The sequence below is a fragment of the Drosophila obscura genome, unplaced genomic scaffold (assembly GCF_018151105.1).
Source record: "Drosophila obscura isolate BZ-5 IFL unplaced genomic scaffold, ASM1815110v1 contig_17, whole genome shotgun sequence".
Classification (NCBI taxonomy): domain Eukaryota; kingdom Metazoa; phylum Arthropoda; class Insecta; order Diptera; family Drosophilidae; genus Drosophila; species Drosophila obscura.
Window position 1 is genome coordinate 2,436,958 of NW_024542757.1, and position 15,366 is coordinate 2,452,323.

General features: G+C 48.1%; 1 protein-coding gene across 1 annotated transcript in view; it reads left to right on the top strand.

Annotated features, from left to right (window-relative positions):
* Nucleotides 1-14,526, top strand: part of LOC111076559 (Krueppel-like factor 12) — a 33,525-nt gene extending 18,999 nt beyond the window's left edge. The window contains exons 4-5 of the mRNA XM_022370389.2: nt 12,739-13,635; nt 13,705-14,526. Coding sequence (XP_022226081.2) covers nt 12,739-13,635; nt 13,705-13,877 — 1,070 coding nt within the window. The 3' untranslated portion in view covers nt 13,878-14,526. The remainder of the gene's footprint in view (nt 1-12,738; nt 13,636-13,704) is intronic.
* The last annotated feature ends 840 nt before the right edge of the window (nt 14,527-15,366 follow it).

Genomic DNA, 15,366 nt, shown 5'->3' on the forward strand with positions numbered 1-15,366 from the left:
CCAAGTCCAACTTCTGCTGCTTCTGGTGCTGTCCCGATGTCCGAGTCTAAGTTGGAGCTAGAGATGATGTCGGAGTCGGGAGTCGAGAGTCGGAGTGCGTGCTCGGTCCGTTAGGAGTTTAAGAGTTGAGAGCCTTATAAGGCTGTCGACTATGGACTCGACTCGGCTCGGCTCGGCTCGACTCTCTGATGGCGCGTTTTATGCATAAGCTGAACCACATTTTCCAGCCACTTCACACTTTTATCAGTTTAAAATATGAAGCGGCAAACTATGGGAAAATCTTTTTATAGACCTGCCGGAGGTGGGCTGGGACGTGGAGGGGACGAAACCCCTGAAGTTAAAGGCAGAGTAAGATCCGAGTAAAAAAGAGCCGACAGTCAATTGTGTGGAGAAAAGATTTGCGAGACCTGATAAAACCGAATGCAGTTGGATGCACTCGTGAGATGATGACGATGGCTATGCGGAGATGGGGTCTCCCATCTACAGTGAGAGAGTCGTTTCCCTCGCAGCATGGAGTAGCAGCAGCAGCAGCCAGCAGTCTTTTGCGGTTTTCAACTCCACTTTTTTGCCTGGGCACACTGTAATTAGACAATAAACAAAGCCACAGACACAGACAAAAGGTATATGCATTGGGGTGTTCATTTGGGGCGTGGCCAATGCATCACACACACACAAACACACACCGATATTTATATACAAAGAGGCAGACAGACAGGCAGGCAGGCAGACAGATACTACAACCAATGGGCAATCAAAATCAGCGACAAATTGTGCATTTTGTGGTCACAAATTGAGTTAACGCTGCCAAATTAGCGGCATGAATTTATCGCTCGGCCAACGGCCAGCCACAAAACAAAACAAAACCAATCCAAAACCAAGACCAAAGCACAACCACAAGCCCACAGACAGAGAGATACAGATACAGGGAGACCAGAGACCAGAGATACAGGGAGACAGCAAGACAGACAGAGAGAGAGAGAGAGATTCGTTTCGGGTTCGGGTTCGGACTTGGGGACGGAGACGAAGACTGAGACTGGGCAAAACGCTTTAATTAAGTCTTTACGAGGCCAGGCACTCGGGCAGCAGTCGCAGCTAGCACTGAGAGAAATTATGGACTTCCGCAAGGATAAATATGATAGCGAAATGGATTTCTATATTCTATATGTGAAAAATAAATGGTAAGTAAAAATTCAACTGAGGAAAAGAGGAGAGCGTGAGAGTCCGACTGAATGGAAAACAATTGTACTTTGTCCCCTTGCAACACTGATGCGTAGAAATGGTTGAGGTTTTTGGATCAATCGGTATTCAATAAGGGTGAAAATTTAACGTGCCGCACCACACCACTCAAACACAACCATTTTCCTCAGTGCATGTCTGGATAGCCAGCATCATTTGAAATTGGGTGCACCGCCACTTTGGCTCGCTTAAATAAATAAATCTGCTCCGGCTGACGCTGCTGCTGCTGCTGCTGTTGCTGCTGCCGTTGCAGTTGCAGTTGCTCTGTGGCCAACAACAATTGGCGCTCGCCTCTTGCCACCAATAAAAGATCGCAGCTCGCTGATTTGACAGGTGAACAATTTTGGGGTTGGGCAGTTTTCTGGGGTCCGAGCCGTAGCCACCAACACAGCCACAACCACAGCTACACAGCCTTAGCTGCAGCTCCACTTGCAGCATGTGTCGCTGCCTGCTGCTGCCCGCTGCTGCTGCCTGCTGTTGGGTGCTGCCGTGGATGGTGCAGTGGCAGTGCCCACCCACCTGGCTTCGATTGGAGCAAACATTTGTTTTCCTCGCCAGATTATTTCAACAAACTGGTGACAACAAATTAATTTAAAAGATTGTTCAGATATCCGCATGGTTTATATTTTACTCGGACTGTTAGGTTCCATGGCAGCATCGGTGGGTGGCTGTGGCGGTTGTTAGCACCATTGATAACTCAGGGAAGATATAAGCGTAGTTGGCAAGGAGAAACCATTTTTCTGCCGACTGTGGGAATATCTGGAGGATGGGAATTTTTAGATTGAATTCCCATCGAGTTAGAGAGCTGAGAGAGAGAGCTTTAGGTGGAGATACAAGAGCGGCTTGCTCTATGTCCAATTAGGCAAGGGAATCCACTGATTCTTCTTCGAAGAAGGTGTCTATAAAATAGCCAAACTTCTGAGGTGTATGGATCATCTCCGCAGGTCCTAAACCTATAAGTAAAACCCATTTATAGATCTCAATTTCTGGCTCTGCATTGAAGATCATCATCATCATCGTTTGCTGTCATTCGGTAAATCTTAATCGCATTGTTCGCTCTGCAATATGCAAACATTTTGTATGGATTTCAGTCCCCAAAATAAAAACAAAACAAAAAACAACCAAGAAAAAATTGATTGCACACTTCAAATATCAGTGAAAAGGACGGGGGCGCATGACGGATGCGATCGGATCGGCCGTCGAGACAGGCACAAATAAATATCGCAATGCCGGGCCATAAATAAAACCAAGCGAAAAATGTGCCGAAATCGAACATTGAACATCGATTTTGCAAGGTCAAACGGAGGAGTTGGAGTCGCAGTTCGGGATGAAAACTGGCTGTGAGAGATGGCCTGGCCTGGCCAACGGCTGGCTTGGTTGCCTGGTTGCTTGGTTGCTTGGTTGCTTGGTTGGGGCCCTTAAACTTTTCAAAAGTCAACAGCAGTTTAAACTCGTTTGCAAAACACTAACGGGCCAAAACGCCTCGACGACGCGACGTCCGTCGCCCTCCTGCCGGGCTCTACACTCAATTTGTTTGCCCAGCGGCATTGAGAATTGGAGTGTCAAACTTTCAGCTTTCAATGCACGCCAGGATCCAAGAGTCCCAGGGCAAAGCCACAGACAGGGGAGCTGCAGTCAGCCACAGAGGAGTTTGCTGGGGAGCTGATGGGGAACTATAGCTAAAGCCGGAGGAGGTTGCCTGCGATGGCTTCTTGCTGGTTTTGTATTGACATTAAATGAAATAATCTGCGATGATTGTGCATTAGTTGCAGTCGGGAGACTCACAGAGGCGATGCTGCAGATGCTGCAGATGCTGCGGCGCTGTCGTCCACGGCCAGGGACTGGGGTAATAGTTCTAGACTGCTTGCTGCCTTTTTCTGTGCAGCTCCAAAGAAGTGTCGGGGCGTTGCGGGGTGACTGCGGTGGTATCTGGGGTACTTGGGGTACCTGGGGTACCTGGGGAGGATGACTGCTCGCGGAGCATCGGTTTGGTCGTCGTGGTTCCCATGGCATGATTTTGCATGAAATAATGTGGCGCACGAGTGGGCGGGCAGAACCGTGCGGGGGGCCACTTGTCGTGGAGCAGTCTTTTTGGCATTGCGAGAGCTGCCAAGCACAGTGGTTTCTACACAGCGGATAATGGACGAATGGTCGAAGGTCTTAGCTAATTGGTTTGGTCTCAATGGGAAATGATATAAGAGCGATTGTTTTATAGTTTCTGTAGATAGTTCTATACATTTATCTGATATGTTCTGCCACTGGCTATACATCTTCATCATATTATCTCTGTTTTTGAACTCTATCATCAGTCCAGAAATCATTCTTGCCAATATTCTTGCCCACAATTCTCTAGAGCCTCTCGAACTCTGTTGCTGTCAATCAAATAATTATTTTCTTTAAACTTCGAACCACTGTACTGTAGTGGAGCCTTGTGTCCCCCCCCTTGTGCATCGCCGCTTTGTTGCCTTTTGGAAGCTTCATTCAGGCGCTTGTCTTTCGGTTTCTGTTTCTGTATCTTTTTTTTTTTTATTTTGTTTCTGTTGGGGGCTTTTCCGTTTTTCTGCCGCTCAACCAAATTTGCGATGAAACAGGAACCGTTAACTGCGGCAATTTGTGCCTGCTGTCTGTCCCTCCCTCTCTCTCTCTCTCTCTCTCTTTATAGCTCTCTGTGGTTCTCTCTGGGAGTCACCGTGGTGATAGTGTGTCTCTCAGTTAGTTTCCCACGTTATAATTCGTTAGATTTTCAATGCTTTTTCGGTGTATCTGGACTTGGATTCGGATTGCTTGAACTCCTCCGCTGATTGACGGGGCTGGGCATACTCTTTAAAGGCATAGGGAGCTGGGCTGGCTCTCCAGTTGACACTCGGAGTCGGGGCTAGGGATATTTGAGAGTCGGGCAACGGATCTCGTGGCAGGGGCAGGGGCAGGGGCATTGCGTGCGGCCCGGCCCGGCCCGGCCTTTCTCTTTTGTTTCTCGCTCTCTCTCCTCTCTTTCACCTGGCATCACGTGCAAGCAATTATTTTATCAATCATTTAGGCGCTAGTCGCTGTTGCTCCTCGCCTGGCTAGGCCTAGGCCCCGGCCCCGGCTCCAGCCCGGCCACAACGACGTTGTATTTAAGGTGGTGCTGCACTGCAGAGTGGTGCGGTGTGCTATGGTGTGGCGGTGTGGTGCGGTGCTGCTCAAACAGCGAAAACGCATTTAATGTCTGCTTAGTGTGATTACGACGCATTAATGCCGTGCTCCAGCCAGCCAGCCAGCCAGCCAGCCAGTCAGCCAGTCCGTCGACCAGCCGGCATCGTCTCCACCTTGTAGATTCGTTTTGTTTTTGCTTTTTTAACTGTTTTACAGTCACCGGGCCCGGCTCGGCCCGGCCCGTCCCGTCCCGGCCTGGTCGGTCTCTGGTCTCTTGGCTGGTCGCTTCTTCCAGCTGGTGTTGTTATATGTGTGTTAACTTTCAAATAAATTAAACATGAAGCTGGGATCATTTATTTCACTCGCTCCACCTAACCAGAGATTCGAAGCTCCGCGGCAAGAGAGTGCAAGACGCTCGCTCGTTTGGGGGCAAACACACACATTGATACGAGTACTCTCTCGTACATATATACACACATATGTATGTATGTCTGTATGTTACACACATAAGTACATACATTAGCTTAGACCTGGCCAAAAGACTCTGTGCGCAATGTTTCTTCATTTTCACATTAAATGTGCAATCCCCGACATTTGTTTGAATTAACACGCGGCAATTACCGCTCACCAAACTCCAGACTCCAAACTCCAGACTCCAAACTCCAACTCCGTCTAAAAATCCATTCCCAGCTCTAGCTGCCATTCGCCGCTGCACAGAGACCTCACTCTTCTCTTTGGGTGCCTACTACTCGTATCCCAGGCTCTGCCTTTCTGCCTTTCAGCCTCATTTGGGCTTTTTAGGGGGTAGTTAAAGTCGCCGCTTAACAGACACAATCGATCAATCTATCGATAATGTTGGGGTATTGTGTGATCGGTACACTGATTGCAGGGTGCTAATTCATCGATAAACGACATTAATTAATGTCGTATGTGGTGCATGGGAACTTTTTAAAGGATCTTTAATTATTTCGATCATTTATCGTGTACATTAATCAAGCGTTTAATGGCTATAACTGGCAAAAACAAGTGTTTGGGGAGTTCTAAATTGCCTGCTGCTGGCTAGCAGCTGCCAAAGGGAGGCAAAAAATACATTTAATATGGAGTTCTTTCACCTATGTAAGTGCAAGTCGGCAGGATGATATTATACATCGATCGATGTATAAGTTCTTGATGAAGTTTCCTGTTAACATTTTCCGTGAGAGATATAGATATATTTTGTTAAGTGAAACCAGCATTGAGACCTCTCCTGCCAGCCCCAATCGATTACATATGCGCATCAATAAATCAATGAAATGCTGCATAGAATGATCATTTAATGCCTTCGCCCCAGCTATGGCTGCAGTGCCCGCCCAATCAGAATTCTTCGAGCATAGCATTTATATGGCAGAGTTATAGGATAGGATGGTCACCCATCCATAGAGGAAACCACTTAAACTGCTTTGCCGCTGTTTATCTCGGACGACGGACGCACCGGGCAGACAAAGAAATGCATAAATTATTTCTCACAGGCATTTTAAAGCGGCTGTTAGGCGAGTTTGGCCGACTGCCGATGGCTGATGGCCGATTCCCGATGCAGCAGCAGCAGCAGCAGCCGCCTCTGCCTACTTACTGGCCATTTAGAAAGCCTTCGACTGCAACTGCGACGGCGACTTCGCCTTCGCTGAGGCCGTGTCCACGCTTTTGTCCATATTTGTACACAATTAGCAATGACACAAAAAAAAAACGACCAAGAGAAAAAGAATCGCAGCAGCAGCAACAGCAGCAGCAACAGCAGCAGCAGCAGAGTAGGCACAAAAAATGCAAAAGTAAAGGAAACAAACTTCACACACCATAAATCGATTATCATTGCACACAGATATACGAGTACGAGTACGAGTCCGAGTCCGAGTACACACACACACATGGGCATTAAATCAAATTGCGCATTTTACGCCTCGTCTGGCTTGTGCATAAATTTATTTATCGGCTTGTCCATCGACAGTGGCTGCCGTCGCCTTATCGCACACGCATCCACGCCATCGACATACATATCCCCATCCTTAAGTCCGATCATCATCATCATCATCATCGTGATCGTGATCGTCATCGTCATCGACATGGACATCGACAACGACAGTAACACGGACATTGCGTATACGCGGTGTGCCCGTGCCCGTGCCCATGCCCGTGCCCGCGCTCTGTTTGTTTTCTGCATCTGTGTGTGCATGCATAAAATGTATAACAAAATTGTCATTAGCGTAAAGCATTTGTTAAGCACTCACAGATCAAGCGATAAGTCAGTGTAGAGGCGGGGGACAACGACGACTCCAGAGCAGGCCAGAGCTTCCCTCTTCGTCGCTGGGGACAGACCCCAATGCTGACCATCCATCCATCCAGCCATGCATCCATCCATCCATCAACGCCATCGTCTTTGGCTGGGAGAGAACACGCGCTGACAATCAATGGCGACAAGCGAAGCTGCCTGAAACGAGTCCGGTTGGGCGATGAGGTGTGGATGAGGTGCGATGCAATGAGGTGCGGTGATGTGAGGTGAGTTGAGGCATGGTTTGGTCCGGGTCCAACTATTTCACACCTTCGCCTTCGCATTCGCTTGGCTCTTGCGTCTTGCGTGGCTCTGTCTGGTGATCTGGCTGTTTGGTTCGCTGGCTTGCTGGCTGGCTCACTGGATCTTTGGCTTTTTTGGCTTAGAAAACGACGATGACGGCGGCGGCATCCGAGACCAAGGCATGGTGTAAAATGCCTGCATGATTGGCATTGCTTTTGTATCTTCGCTCTCTGTGTCTCTGTGTCTCTGTGTCCATGTCCGTACCTCGTCGTCAGCTTATTGACAATGCGTCAGGCGTTTGCTCCGCTGGCGGTGGTCAGCTTTGATGACTCCAGATACAGCCAGAGCTGGGAGCTGAGAGCTGAGAGCTGGAACTGAAGCTGAAGCTGATGCCTGGTCTACAGCTGCAGTGGTCTAAAAACTAGTTGCGTTGACATACCAATTAACTTGACAAATACATAATTGGTAGTAAAAACAATTAAATGTTGGCCGTTTTTTTTTTTGCTCTCTTGATCTGGCTACCGCCTTTTGATCAAGAACTCCATCCGTGGCATGCCCCCAAACACACGACACACGACTCTGATCGACCATTTCGCTGTCAGCTTATGAGTCTCAGAAATTCATTTAAATTTATCTAGTTGTCAGCGTTTTTCTGCCGGCTCTAAGATATTTGCACAATTTGCCCATAAAAAACAAATCAACAAAAAACAAACTACACACACACATACACAAACGCAGTGGGTGTGAAGGAGAGGTACATAGCTACACTGAGGGTCAGAGACAGAGACAGAGACAGGGCGAGGAAGAGGAAGAGGGACAAACGGCAGCCACTAACGAAGCGCCGCCAACGTCTTGGCGATGCTGTTTGCTGATTTTGTTGTGGGCAGCCCTCGCTGCAGAGTATATGTATACCCTAAGGTCGCTAAGGCACTATAGAATCCAGAGGTTGTTGGGGATCTATGGTTATCCATGGGAAATTAGGTATTTTTCCACATTAGCGAAGGGCACTAAGCGATAAGTTATCTATTTTGTGAAGGAAAACGCTCTGTGCTTTGCTATAGAAGAGCTTACATGGAATAATATTTCCTACAGTTTTCCAATGATAAAGTTTTTCAATCCAATTAACTTCCCAATGCCATGAGCTATGGCAGATGCCAGCCTCGAATTGATACCCAAAGGGCATTTCAGCTTCGTCATTCCTAACTCTAGTAGATTTCTCCTAGTGCCTCCTTTTTTTTTTTTGGCTCTGTGCCTCTCTTTGGCAGGTGCAGTTTGCATTTGCCGATGCTGTTGCTGCTGTTGCTGCTGCTGTTGTTGCTCATTAGCTTTTTTCCCTGCTGCTGCCACAAAGTCTACGTCTGTTACCATTTTGGGCTCTCTGGGAATCAGGCGCTGGATTAGCCAGGCACTAGGCAAACAGGCAGGCCACAGGCAGGTAAGGTAAGGTAGGGTAAAGTACGGTAAGGCATGGCATGGCATGGCAGCCGCCAAAAGGAAAATCGAAATGCCTTGCCGTGGTGTGGTGTGGTGTGCAGTGTGGGAAAACTTTTATTTCAAGGTTCAAAAGACGCCCGCAGAGTGTGAAAAATGGCTAAAACAAAAAGCTGTAGTTGTTGCTGTTGCTGTTGCTGTAGCTGCAGCAATACAATTGCAGAGGGTATATATAAAGTGGGGATTTGTAACTTGCGGCGGCTGCCCCCACGGCGTATGCGCAATGCCATAAATTCAATGTGACTCGCGGTGGCCCAAACCGATCCGATCCGATGCGGTCAGCCTCGAAGTTGGTCAAATGATGTGGTGGCCCAGAAAGCTAGCAACAGCAGCAGCAACAGCAGCAGCAACAATAACGCAACGTTTCATGTGTGAAAATTGCAGAATCCATCCCATTTGCTGCGACTGCAAATCCCAAGCCGAAAGCCGAAAGGCGAATGCGAATGCGAAATACGGATACGCCGTATAGTTCAGCGCCATGTTGTTTCATAATTATAAGTTAAATACGACAGTTTTATATAAAAATCAAAAATCAACTAGTAAATCAAAGTGAGCGAGTGAGCGCGCGCCTGGCAATTAAGTGGCTACAAACGTAACACACGATGGTGCTTTGGTGGTGCGCTTGGCCAAGCACGTCGCCATCGACAGCAACAGAAACCGCCACGGCCACAGCCACAGCGATAACGACAACGAGAGGGAGAGCGAGAGCGATAGCTCGGACTGAGACTGAGATAGAGACCCGGGACCGGGGACCCGGCTGGGCCCAAGCCAAGCTTCAGCCAAGCTTCAGCCAAGCTTCAGCCAAGCGAACTGTCAATTATAGCCAATCGCACACCAAGTGCACATTAAACCCTATCAACTGTTTCTGTAATTTATTGTTTGGCTGGGGTTTTTTCTCTTCTCTTCTCTCTCCTTGTCTCTTCTGTCTTTACTCGCCCTGGCTGCGGTTCTTCTTGTTTCCACAGTTGCAGGTCTAGCAGTGCAGCATTTGGTGCGAGATCCGCATTGCAGTGCACACAGTGGAGCGCAGTGGGTCAAGGGCGGGTGGGATGAAACCACTAATGAGGCATCAAGTCAGGGGCGGAGGCGATCTAAGCTAGTAAAGTTGCACGACCCTTCAAGTACACAAATCAATGAAACTTAATTCAAGTTGAACTAGAATCGTTTGCTCACTAGAATCGTTTGCCCTTAACGAGTTTCCTTAAAAAGAGCTTCCATTGTGTACCCCACCCCTGTTGGCGATGACTTTGCTTGGTCTGGCGACGATCTCGTCTCATCATAATTATAGCTGCGACGGCGACGGCAAATGCGAGTGGGGCGGCACGTCGGAGGGATGGAGATCCAGAGAGGGTTGGAGTTGGAGATCAGAGGCAGTCTGGGAGGTAGCCAGCGTAAATCTGGCAGAGTCAAATGAGCAGTTTATGGCCAGATACGAAGCGAAGCGACGCAACGCAACGCAACGCAAAGCGGCGCGACGCGACGACCATTTGAAGACGCGCCAAAGGAGCCCGAGATGGAGGAGCCTGTCTATATAGCATCGCCACTCGGGGGCAACATTCACTTTTTTTATTGCACCACTTTGGCAATAGGCACAAGTGTGATTTCGAATCTCTGGGTCGCCTGGTGGTGCACCGCCTGATGGTTGTACCGTTTGCCCCGTTGCCCCGTTCCATCGTTTCACAGTTGCACCGTTGTTGCAGCTAAATTGGCAGAAATATGAAGTCAGCGTGTGCATTTTGGTAAAAGCGGTGATTACACACACTGAGACATAGGGAAACATTCACTGGGATATTCGCTGGAGAATGGAATGGCCGTTGCAGAGACGAGAAATATATGACAGACAGAGTTGCCACATAATGCGCATTAGCATACAGTCTATACAGCATAAAGTTTAGAGCGGAGAGCTGGAGAGCCAAAGCTGTTGCCCATAAGCCACTACTGTGGCTGCGGCTACCCATCCAGCCTTCCAGCCTAGCAGCTCCCACCCTCTTTTTCCCTTCCCTGCCATTTCCAGGGAGGCAATTGCAAATGGGGCACAGTAACAGAAACAGAAACAGAAAGACTCAACCTCAACTCCAAGGCACTGCACTGTGGGCTGACGTTGATGGCCAGTTCAATTAAATGCCATCAATTTTAATAACGCGCTCGGACCTGGGCCCGGGTTCGGGTTTGGGTTCGGACCTGGTCTGGGCCAAGTTAACGGAGCTCAACCTGAAGCCCCCTCTTTGGGTCTGTTGCTACCTTGGGCGACCTGAAGCTTGGGTGCTGGGTGCTTGGCGGCTTGGCTGCTTGGGTGCTGGGGAAACAAAACGCTCTCTGGCATGGAAATTACAAATGCATCAACAGAGACCTGGTACACATGTGTAGACAGTCGCAACGCACTCGAGGCACTTGAGGCTAAGAAACAAGCAGCGTACCAACGGACCAACCGACCAACCGACCAGTCCCAACCCCACCAAACAGCACTCACTTCACAGCAAAGCAAACCAGAGAGCCAGCGAGAGGTAGAGGCAGAGATCTGGTCAGTTCCGACTGGGTCTTGTGGCCCTCGGTCATATATAGTTGCAGGCTTGACAAAGCACTTAAGCCTGGGTCACTTGTACAGTTCGCTTTTTCCTCGTTTTTCTTTCTTTCGCTGCTTTGTCTTAGCCCCGCACCCCCCTTAGCATCACTCTGACAAACGAGATGCACTGGCAAGAAACGTCAAGACGAGGGGAAAAAGCAAGTGAAAATTGAATGTGCTAAGCAGGTAAGCCCGAGAGGGGTGGGGGGGTTTATAAGAATAAATTATAAATACCTCTCACCCAGTAGATTGTGGCTTATAATTTGCAAGATTTCACACACTTCACAGTCACAGTTTTACGCACATTAGATACGAGCTTGGAGAAGAGCACCTGAAAATGAAAGAAAATTGATCATAAATCAAAGAAGAATGGCAATTCACTAATACGAGTATGAGAGATCGGGAATAGAAATTACTTATTTGAAGGAACATTTTAACAGCACAGAAGATCAGAAGAGAGCGCCTGTAGCTTAATGATCAGCCGTGGGTTGAAGGTTCACGCAGATCAGTTCCAAATGATGTTCAAATCAAACTTTATATTTATTTGCATACTCGCAAGGTTAGGCACCAGCACTGTTGCCATGTTGCCATGTTGCCAGGCATTATCTCAGCCGCATGATTAGAGGTATCGAGAAACTCTTTTCCTGTGCAAACGCACTCAACCATCAATAGATCAGAAGCTTCAAAGATGAGGGGGGCAAAGAGAATCAGTTGTAAATGTTGCAACTATGTTAATATTCCAACTAGCAATTTGATCTTCGTAAACCTTCGTGGCAATGATCGATACAGCTCAACGGCGACTATCAATTATCGATTACTTAAGGCTGCCCTCCCTCCAAAACACACACATTGAGATTCACTTGAGAATTGCAACAAAAAGTTAAAGAAAAACCAACTAAAGAAAAGGAAAATAAGTAAAGGCTGCCCCGCACTGCTGCCTCTGTTGTGCGGCGACCCAAGACAAGTGGCCAAGTGGAGTGGAGCAGCAGCCGCAGCAGCAGCAGCCCCAGCCCAGAAGCGAGAATTGAGCAAACTTTTATATGACTTTGGTCGCCGGAGCACCCTTCAAGGAAGGTACATACATAGTGGACTACTGTCGGTAGCAAAGTAGTTAGAGGTAGAGATAGAGGAAGGAGGCTCGCAGTCAGCAGCACAGCAGCAGCAGCAGCAGCTGCTGCCGCAATTGATGTTGATGTCGCGGGCGCCAAAATCGACACACTTGTCCCGAGACTTGGGGTCCGGGTGCCACTGCAACTGGCAGCCGCAACTGGCAACTGGCAACTGGCAGTCGTCGTCTGGTTGAAGTACAGGTTAAATGGATCACGACTGCACGGATTCGCTGTCCGTCGCAGTCTTGGCTGTCTGTCGGCCATAAAATACGCGACATGCAAACGTTTTTGATGCAATGAGGCGGCCAAACGAAATTAGGAAATTGTGTAAAAACTCCTAACTGACAAGGCAAAGTGTTCCACACGGAGAGTTCGTTGGGATGCAGTCTGCTTAGACTGAGATCCTCTGTGGTCTGTGGTCTGTGGCTGGCAGTAGAAGTAGGTTGTTCGAGTACTCTGCCAATATATACTGGATGGAGCAGCCATTCCGTTCAGTCCGTTCAGTCCGTTCAGTCAGTCAGTTAGTCAGTGGTTCATTTACGAGTCTCATTAGGCATTTGCGGCCATAAAGTCGCTCTCCCGCCAGTCCACCAGCATTTTGGCCATTTTGTTAACCGAATCTCAATTGGTTTTCTTCCCATTCCCCCATTCCATTGCAGCGAGCACTTCGCATGGGAGCAGCAGCAGTGGAAGCGGCAGCGGCAGTGGCAGTGGCAGCTGTAAATCCTCATCGACCACCAAAGCAGTCCATAGCAGCATCAACTACAGCAATGGCAAGCAGTCTGGATCATCCTCATCCGCATCCAGCTATGCGGCCGGTGCTTCGGCCGGTGCCTCGTCGTTGGGGGCCTTTGGCCGTCAGCATCAGCATCAGCAGCCCACTCAGCAACAACTTTATGCCTCCGGTGTGTCCAAGTTGCCATTCTCGCCATTCTTTGCCGCGTCGCCATTCTTCTTCACCTACCGCCGGATTAGCGGCGGTGGGGCCGGGGCCGGGGCCGGGGCCGGCGCCGGCGCCGGAAGCGGCAAGCAGGAGGACAACAACAACAGCTGCAGCTACAACAATGGCAGCAGTGGCGGCAGCAGCAGCAACTCCTCCTCGCTCATGCAGGACTACGACCGCAAATTCAGCCTGCTGAGCCTGTTCAAGAATCCCTACAAGTTCAGTGACGGGCAGGCAGCGAGAAAGACCTCACCGACGGGCGGCAGCACCAGCAGCAGCAAGTCGGCGGTGGCCCCTGCCTGCTCCTCCGCCTCATCCTCCGCCAGCTGGAAGAGCTACGCGGGCTCTGGGTCACCGCACGCTGCCCTTAATCCGGCCTTCGGTGGCATGGCCCTGGGCGCCACCCGCAAGGACAACAGCAGCTTCAGCGGCATCAATTTTGGCGGCGGAGCCTCCTCCTTTGCTCGGTCCACCTCCTCCGATGCGACGGCCAACGGCGGCGGCTACAATGATCTCTCCAAGAACCGCAAGGTACACAAATGCGACACCGAAGGCTGCGACAAGGTCTACACCAAAAGCTCGCACCTCAAGGCGCACAAGCGAACGCATACGGGTGAGTAAAAAAAGGGGGATACATATCCGTATCCGTATCCATTGCTTATGCTATCCAACATTCATTCAGGTGAGAAGCCGTATGTGTGCACCTGGGAGGGCTGCATCTGGCGCTTTGCCCGCTCCGATGAGCTGACCCGCCACTACCGCAAGCACACGGGCGTGAAGCCATTCCGCTGTCAGCTCTGCACGAGAAGCTTCAGCCGCTCCGATCATCTGTCGCTGCACATGCGCCGCCACTGAGCAGAATGTCAGCAAAAGGATTGACGTGAGGACTGTGACTGCCAATCTGGCCATACATACAATACAATACAATACAATACATACATACATACATATCTATATAGACGCCGAGAATACTCATCGAAGATGCTGCTCGCTCTTGACTACTCGTATTTATATATCACACTTCACAGATTTTCCATATTTTCCATATTGCCTAAGTAGCTCAATTTAGTGTTAGGCGGGCTCAAAGCCCAATCTATTTATAGGGTATTCGATAGTTCTAGAGCTGAAGAATTTGTAAAATTCGTTCACAATACATTCACAACCCAGAGACAATTGCCTTCAGAAGCCAAGTTACGAAATGGAATTTAAGCCTACAACACTCGTACATACACTCGTAGAAAGTATCCATATAATATAATATAAAATATACATAAATACATACATACATACCTATACATATACATATATACAGATAGTTTTGGATTGGTGCTAGCAACTTGCGTGTATATATATACATACATACATATACATAATATATATATACTATTATATTTGGTAAGACAAATTTTAACTAATTTTAGATGAAATTTTTTATTGGTTATTAAGTAGAAAATTTTTATACTCGTATACCACACACAAGAAAAAAAAAACAAAACAAAAAAGGAAACAAAAACGAAAATGAAAACGAAAACGAAAACAAGCGTCACAAAAGAGGCAAAAAAAAACAAGAAGAAGCCAAGCAAAGCAATATATTTATATATAAATAGAAATTCTCTCATATATAGGATACATACATATATGGACTATACACACATTTTGTACTATACGCATATGATATGATAGTTAATGGAGAGCTGAGGTGGATGAGCTAATGGTGGGGTGGGTGGGGGAAGTGCGGGCAATGCATTCATTTTGATACGCACATTTGTTGGATAAACCTACTACATGCCTTAAAAGAAGACTATTTCATAATCTCCTTTTATTAGATGTTTTTTTTAAGAACATTCTCTTCGTATCAACTTATGTATAACATTCCTTTTTAGTTTAAATCTGCGTCTTCGTTACACATCTAAGACTAGACATCTAGACTTATAAAACGCACTGTATTCCCTGCCTAATCCCAAAAAGCATTCTGCCGCATCCCCAACTGTCATCATAGATTTAGCTCCACACACACACAAAAGCAAAACAAATTGTATTATTTTTTGTAATAAAAGAAAAGCAAATAAGTTTTTTTTTTTTTGTCGTGGCGGACATACTGTGGCGGACACTGTGCTCATTACGGGGTCTGTGGCCAAATCCGTTGTCGATTTTCATTTGAATGAAAAATCAATTGAGCTCACAATGGGGCTATGGCTATGGCAATGGCTAACCTAGCCAAGTGGTTGGACTCCCTCCTTCATCTGCACTGCACTGGTGCAGTGATCCGGTGGCGGCTCCCCAAAGATGTGTGGCAAGTTGTCAGCAACTGCTTGTGCTGCTGGGGCCTTTGTGTGCGGCGTGG